This window comes from Eubalaena glacialis, chromosome 12 (genome assembly GCF_028564815.1).
Source record: "Eubalaena glacialis isolate mEubGla1 chromosome 12, mEubGla1.1.hap2.+ XY, whole genome shotgun sequence".
In the NCBI taxonomy this organism is placed as follows: domain Eukaryota; kingdom Metazoa; phylum Chordata; class Mammalia; order Artiodactyla; family Balaenidae; genus Eubalaena; species Eubalaena glacialis.
The window spans coordinates 3,723,715-3,731,936 of record NC_083727.1 but is presented as its reverse complement, the minus strand read 5'-3'; the positions used below and the strand labels follow the sequence as shown (position 1 = coordinate 3,731,936).

The 8,222-nt window shown below is 39.7% G+C and overlaps 1 protein-coding gene across 1 annotated transcript in view; it reads right to left on the bottom strand.

Annotated features, from left to right (window-relative positions):
* Window positions 1-1,955: 1,955 nt before the first annotated feature.
* Window positions 1,956-8,222, bottom strand: part of PDE10A (phosphodiesterase 10A) — a 292,932-nt gene continuing 286,665 nt past the window's right edge. The window contains 2 exon segments of the mRNA XM_061207662.1: window positions 1,956-4,918; window positions 7,184-7,272. Of these exon segments, the coding sequence (XP_061063645.1) occupies window positions 4,801-4,918; window positions 7,184-7,272 (207 nt within the window). The 3' untranslated portion in view covers window positions 1,956-4,800.

Genomic DNA, 8,222 nt, shown 5'->3' with positions numbered 1-8,222 from the left:
CATATGTCGTTTACACAGTATATTTGAGATACGGCACAAGACTGGGAACTAAAGAAAAAACAAAAGCTGCAATGCCCAGGATAGGATGATATTTTAGGTGGGCTAGGGTACTGGATAACACACTTTTAAAACTTATCCTGCAATAGGAATAAAACCTTTCCACTTTTAAGCTTCAGTGAATGTACGGTTCCTCAAAAATATTAGCTGAAACTTGATGTGTGGAAACCGACTACCCTAATTGGCAAGCGTGATCTGGCTGGAAGTTTCGGCCTGGGTCCTGGGATAACGCTAACCCGTGCCCAGCAGGGGTACACGCAGGTCTGCACCCTCTCAGGGCGGTCAGCTCTGCAGGACCTTCCACTGTCAGTCAGAGAAGGGAAAAGCTTAGAGTTTGGGTGAAGGTAGTAATGCTTCTTTGGATTTCAAACGTGTTTCTTGTCTTTCACTTTGTCCCATCTTTTCAATTTAGAACCAGAACAGCATCAAAACTGTTTTCTTCCTTTTTTTCTATTCTTATCATCACATAAATGTATCTAGTGCTTCAGACAACCAAAATATCCAGTAAAAAAAAAAAAAAAAAGACAAAAAACAAAAAGTGTAAGCACTGCATTGGGTATCACTAATTTAAACTTAAGTGTTTAAAGAAATTGGCAAAATGTGTATCAGGATAAATACTTAATGCAAAGGTAAAAATATACTAGCCATGCGCTACAGACAAGCCTGGGGAAACCATCACTGACAGCATACTCGGCTAATTTATATTTTACAGTGATTTTAAAATCAGATTAATACTTGCAATAGAAGGGATACACTAAGGTGACTAAATGAATATGTTTTTAAAGAATTAAATCCTGAATAAAATCAGCAAAGTGTAGAAAGCAAATACATTTGAAATATACAAAGATAGAAGTGATTTTCAAAATCTAAATCATGCATATGTACCTGAAAAACCCAACAAAATCACATCATAATCAGTGTCACAGCTCTTGGAAGTTCTTGCAAAAAAGACTGAATCTGAACAGTTCATCGGTTATGGTCACAAGGGTGACTGTGAACGAAATAAAATAAGGGATAGAAATCTGATAAGGAGAGAATGATCCTAACTCATTCCACTTGATAAAATTAACCATGGATGTGTCCCTTGAAATGTTTTTAATTATAGTTAAGCAAGAAAGCAAAACAATGAATATATGAATGAAGAAGTAAAATTACAGAATTTAAAATAAAGGCAGAGGCCAAGGCATGGTGAATCACTTAGTCCTATTAAAACTCAGACCTTACTCTGGGCTAAGAGACCAGCAACATAATACTCAAAACTAAATCTATTAAGCAATGCAGGAAGCTAAGGATTTCTGCATCTGTGTGTATCATGTACAAACGTAGCTACTGTGCTTGAATATACCAAGAAAGCAAAATTCACTGAGGTGGATTGCATAAAATAAAGAAAGCATAATATCTGAAAAGCATGCTAAAAAGAGGAAACCTACACTGAACAAATCTAGTTCTGGATTAGCTCTGTTTTTGCTGCTGTGAGAACAAGTCACCCCGAGCAGCACCGTGATTGTCTGCACAGACGCTTTTCCACTGAGAGAAGAGTCAGGATGGAAGACAACCGTGTGTGACTAATTCAAAACCTGGTCTCTCTTCCAGCATTGGTTTCTCACGTGCTTCTTAGAAATAACTAAAGCTGGGAAATGGATCACAATTCCTGCCCTAGCAAAAGGGTCATTTTTGAGAATTCCTTTCCACATTAATTGCATTTAAGATGTTCTATTTAATTAAATCACAACTAGTAATTAATCAGATACTCGCATTTTTTAGAATTTTATTCCGCTGCCCGAGTTCAATAGTTCACGTTGTTAGCATGCATTTCCAAGAAAATTTCTAGTTAAAAAATATATTCGCTATCTCTGAATGGAATAATTGCATTTGATGATAAAACTGTATCTATGATAAATCAGCACAACCAATAAAAAATTTTGCAAATCAAATATTCTACATATACTCACAGCTGGTTACTAAATTTATACTGAACAGGGAAACTTTGGCCCAATATTAAATACCACTTTAATGAGAAACTCATCAAAACTTTTGGCGATAAAAACCATCTGCCCTTTAAAGAAAAAATCTGGGGAAAAGACGAAACAGAACTCAAAAGCGTGTCTGCTAAATAAATCTGCCGAGATACAAAATACTCCTAACTGTGTGTTTTCCAAAACAGATTGTTAACTAAATATCACTGCATCTGAGGCCCTTTCATTTTAGGTAAATCTATGATTCCTAAGTCAATCTTACACATGGTAAAAGTAATAGTAACAGTTTACATTAGAATACAGTCCTTTGTTCAAACTTTGTTTCTATTATGACTATTTCACAAGAAATCAACCAACCGATAACTCCATACACATTTCTTTGGGAAACTACTGTTCAAAGTACAGGTCACATAATGCAATACACCTGGGTATGCCAAAATAAGATACTTTTCTCTAATAATCATGTCAGAACAGCAACCTTAAAAATGCAAAACTAGCCATAGCATTCCCTCCCCCATGACTGTTGTCTATTTCAAGAAGCAGAATTCATGCACTCTTTTAAAATCCTTTCAATTAAACAATAGTCTTCAATGATATTTCCTGCCCCCTTGCAATTCAGTCTCCAGGTTCAGTTAGATGACCTAAGTAACTTTTGTGATTAAAGTTGAATCTCATGGGTCCAGTTTCATACATTTGGCTGTAGAAAGTTTGGATGTATGCAACTTTTTAGAATTCAGTTCTGTGAATACATTAACATGAGAAAGGACTCTTTCTGGTCAGCTCTATATCAAACCATATACATTTTCCAACATGAAAAATCACTTTTTGAAGAATGGGGCTGATTTTTACTTTTCAAAGATGTGTTTGCATCTCTCTCCCTTTCTCTCTCTCACACATATATGTGTATCTACATACATGTGTGTACCTACATGAATGTCTATGTGTGCACAGCTACATACATCCGTGTGTGTGTGTGTGTGTGTGTATCTAGCCACAGTGGTATTCTCTCTCTTTTGTTATTTCATTTTACCTCATATTGTATAATTATAATAGCAAATGGAGCTCCATGTAAGGAAGATGGCAACTTTCAGAAGCCCATAAGGAAACTGAACACACAGTGTTAATTTTAAAATAAGAACTATGTTTATGTATAGCTAACTCTGCTGCAACACAAATAAAACATATTATAGAAACACCTGATTTCATCATTTTTGCAAAAACCAAGCTCATATGAACAACAATGTGTATAGTATTGGATATGTAGAGGAATATTTTTAAAAATTTATTTTATTGAAAGTAATATTCCAGTTTCCTGCTTCGAGAATCGTGGATAAGCCATTTGTTATGGATCAGCCTAGCACTTCTGAGACTCTAATTCCTTCAGGTCAGGACTAGCACAGCTTCGGAGGTTACCAAGTCATTGTGCTAAAAATCTTTAAAGCATTAATATGCACCAGAAGTGACTGGTTTATAATCCTTGTAGGAGGGGGTCCAGACTATTACTTTTGTATATTTTTTCAAAACATTTACATTGTAGAGTAATATGAGCCTACCAAAACTGATACAGGAGAGACTCTGCAGACGCAGGTGTCTCTGTAGATATTTGATCTTGAGCAGAGCAAAGAGAACAGAGATGGGCCCGGATGCAGCTGCCGAGGGCAGAGAGCTTACGAAAGACCATCCAGAGCACGAGCCCGAGGGGAGGACAAACAGGAGATGAATGAGCGGCTCGCAGTGAAGACTCCAGGAGGCTGAAATGTTATGGTTTAATTGATTTTAAGAGAAATGTATGGTCTTGTAATTAAATAATTTGTAGAACAGACCTTCCACTTTGAATGCGAGTTTAAGATTTTGCAATGACATCAAGTGAAAACATAAAAGAATCATTGTTAAAAATTCACATTTTCCATCCGTAAGACTTGTCCGTTGAAAAAAAATTGTATGCCTTGCTTTTATTTTGTTCTTTATGTAAAGGGTTTAGGAAATTTGCCAAGACCACAATAAAGAAAAAAAGTAAAGAAAACAATACTCTCTGACATTTTTTGAATTGATACTTGGATTTCTGAGATTTATTATGATGTATACCTGCATCTCTTTTCAAGAGGATAGAAAATCTGCTTCCTTTAGTGTTAAATTTATTCATCTAAGCCCTTTAGTATAAGCTTAAAGAACACGCTTTAAGTCCACCTAACTTTTAATTCATGAGGCTCTGAAGAAGAATCGATTTTCCATCACTGATTGCAGAAAGGCGCTTCTTACTCTGTAACCTCGATGCCACGTGTCTGAGGCTGTCTGCTATGATTCACGCTAATTACAAGTACGTCACACATGAACATCCACAAGAGTAACATGTAAAAGTTCCTATTTATAACCAACAACATCAAAGCAACACTGGTGTTAAAGCCAAAGTACAATATCATAATAGTACCGTTTTAACCCTCACTGGAAAGATACAGTGGAAAAGTACCCCCTTCCGAATAATTGTCCGTTTCCATTAAGGCCTCAGCTATATTAGCCCATTAGAAAAGGCCAGTTCACAAGGAGTCACCGGGGCTGCGGATTTCTGGTCCTGGCTGATCACTGTCTGTGACGCAGTACAGAGGAGGCTGGCAGGGAGCCGTCTGCTGGATGTGTTTACTTGATGGTACCTTCTTGAAGAGGTCTGCATCCCAGTTACCAGGTGTAGGTTCCCCCCACAAAAATAAAAGGAAGAAAAGTCAAAGAAGCAAGATGAACATCTTCAGGTGGGAGGGCTCAGGGGCGGCCATCAGTCATCGATCTTCACGGGCAGCTTCTCCGAGGTCCCCTGGGCCGCTGGCGGGTTCGAGATCCACACGGCACTCTCCTCCCCTCGAATCACCTTCTCCCACTGGCTCAGGTTATTCCTGGAATAAGAGATGCAGCGACAGGGGCCGTTTCAGAAAGGATTTCTGGACTCTGTCCCAACAATCATCCGCACCGTCCTGTGGCATAACTCAGCCTGATGGCTTTTGGGTGTCGTTTTGACGCTGGTGACCTTGATTATAACCAGCTTGCAGGCTCCCAGCCTGTCCCCCGACTCGGCACCACAGCTCAGTCTCCTCAGAGGAGCCTTGGCCACCAAAGCCCCGTCCCACCAGCTCGTTTCTTAGTTGGGATTCACTGGAAAGGGGACTGAGCCAACGGTGACCACCGAGGACACGCGGGATGGGAGGAAAGGGTGGAAGGGGGGCCGGAGCCGCAAGTTCATCCACCAACGACACCTCCGGCCAGGCCTTCCCACCCCATGGGGGGAAGCGTGTGTCCCCCCGGGGCGGCTCCATCCCCTTCACCCCACATGCGACACCGGGGAGAAGCCTTATTTTGAACACCGTGTCATGTATTAGAAAGGCACCATAAGTTACACCTGCTACAAACTTTCGAAATTTCCTCGTTACGAGGTTGTATTTGTGCTCCGGTGGCCTCTAGTCTCAAACACAGCTGCACTCCCCCACCTCCTAGTCTTCCCCTCTCAGTATCTGCAGCTCAAGGGTTGCAGCATCTTCTTCTCCTCCGAGGGTGTGAGAACTCCCGCTGCCTGACCGCCACCCTGCTGGCCCCGCTAACCTCGCAGAGGCCTCACCAGCATTCCCCACCTTGCACCTTGCTTTCTCACACGCAAAGTCAACATCAGAAGGGAACCTTAGCATTAGCAAACACAAAGTTCATGCACAGCAGACCTGCTAAGATACCTTTGGACAAAAGAAACCCCTAAAATATAACCTGAAAAATGTAACACTTTAGCTTTTGTCCTGTGTCATCAGGTATCATTTTCCCAGAACCTGAAGAGATTTTTTGATATATTGGGAAAAAAAACACCCACTAGCTTTGTTGTGTTTCCTTGGATACAATGATACATGATGAATTTTTCAAGTTTTAATCATATTGAAATGGCCTTTAAGGGATTATGGGGTTTAGCCAAGTCCACAGTAGCAAGAAGGCATCAAAACTGCTGAGACAGCTGAATAACAATCCCAGAGCTTGATAATAATAGCAAGTGTTCATTCTGCTGGTTCTAAATATTTAGTGCAAATACAGAGAATTTTTGGACAAAAAGAACTTCTGAGTAATGCTTGCATCGATTTTTTTTTTTTTTTTTACAACATGCTGCTTGGATTTCAATTGATATTCTCTTTTCGCTTTGGTGGGACATTCATTTTTCCAACCTGACTCCATCAAGAATGAATCCTCACTCACACTCCAAACCGTCCACATGGCTGAGCCCTTAGGGAATAAGATAATACTTTCAGAAACTAGCTACTGATTAAGGTCAGTGATGGTGCAACAAAATACACTGGGATGTTCTGTTCATCTCCACAGGAGCAGAGAAGAAAGAGAATCACTTAAATAGGAAAAAGCAGGCTCTTTTAAAAATTTTCTTGCTTGTTAGTTTGTTTTCCTTAAAGAATGAGTTCATCAGATAAGTTTCCACGGCAGAGGATGGGAGCACGCTAAATCCTCGGATTTTGTTTACAAATATCTCGTCACATGTCCGTTCTCCTCCCCTCGACGGTGCACCCACTCCAGCCCCCCGGTGCGGTTCTGGCTGAGTGGTTAGAAAAATCGTGTCGAAACCAATTTCCCTGCAGAGAATCAACTCACACAGCTGTTGCTCAGCACCATTCGCCTTCCCCAAAGGAATTTCCTTTCAAAGTAAGATGAAAATCGTAAAAAATTTCCAACGTTCTTAGCTGAGTTTAGCCCACCAAAAAAGATGACGAGAGGACACAGAGAAATCTGAACTAGAACAGATCAACTGTTGATGGTTTGCATTTCTTTTGGGAAGAAAATGAAACTTAAAGAAGGTGCCATTCAAGATTCCATCTCTTGCATTCAAACGATAAACTGTGTGATTTAACTGAGTCCCTTTCCAAACCAGCAGCCCAGAAAAGACATTATTGTCTTCTTAAAAACAGCATTGGGCAGGGAGCTCTGAGTCATAAAAACGAACAAACAAACAAAACTTCAAAACTATGAATAAATACTCTTGATGTATACTTGTTACATAGGCAAACACACAGCCCATTTATTGTAAACTGTAGTGAAGACACATACATACTTAGATGGAGATAAAATCCTATACATTCTTATTTTTTAAAAAATAGCATCACGGGTTGAACAACTGTACATACCTGCAGGCTTTCAGGAGAGGCTCTGTGGGCGGGAAGATCTGGGTGAGGGTGGTGTAGCAGGGAATGGCCACGGCATTGTAGAATCCAAGCTGCCTCAGCGCAAAAACCACGGACAAGAAACACAACTGCACATTAGCAATTCTAGTAGCACTATATTCCTCAGGTAAATTTTCTACTTCTCAAGCCTACCTAAAAAACGGAATGTTCTGGTTTTGCTAAGTAATCTTTGGCTCAAGGAACACCACTGCAGATTACAGTTAAAAATTCATTAAAATACCTTCACAAAATAAAACATAAAAAGAAGTTAATCTAAAACCCAAGTACAATATTCAATGGGATTCTATTTATAGATCAGTTATAATTCAGGTCCTATTTTTATCTCTGGTCAAATTTAGTACTTTAAGTGTTAAGCATTTCAAAGTCAAATCTGCTACTCTTCTACATGGGTGACTCTTCGCCAACTTAATATTCAGGAATCACCCACTGCTGGGTGTCTTGTTGGTTACTCTTAGCTTTGGTACTTCATTTGGTTTACTGAAATTTTCTTCATCTCCTCCCTCCCTTTTTTTGACCTACGACAAATCTCACTGACTTTATCATAGCCCCCTGAGGTAACAGCTCTCTCAATATGTTGGAATTTAAAGTTCTTAATCTGTGATACTTTTAAAAATATATTAAAGAAGATTTTATTAGGAATTATTCTGGGCCACTGTGCACGTAAGTAATGCTGGCTCCGACTGGCCTTTGAAGGCCACATGGAAAAGAGCTGCTGGATGATTAACCAGAGAAGACAGACTGTCTGGCTACCAATAACTGCCCTAATGGTTGACAACATGTACAAGATAAAACTGGCTCCTGAGATAAAGTGACCGGCAAACCATGGCTTACCAGTTTCTTAACTGAATTTTGGTGAGACACACCAAGGAATATAGAAGAGTCAAATCTACTTGGTTCCTCTCTGCTTTCTCCTGTTGTTAAGTCTATCATCATAGTCATCTTGCTAGAATAAATGCATATCCATTTTTAACTTTACAGTTCA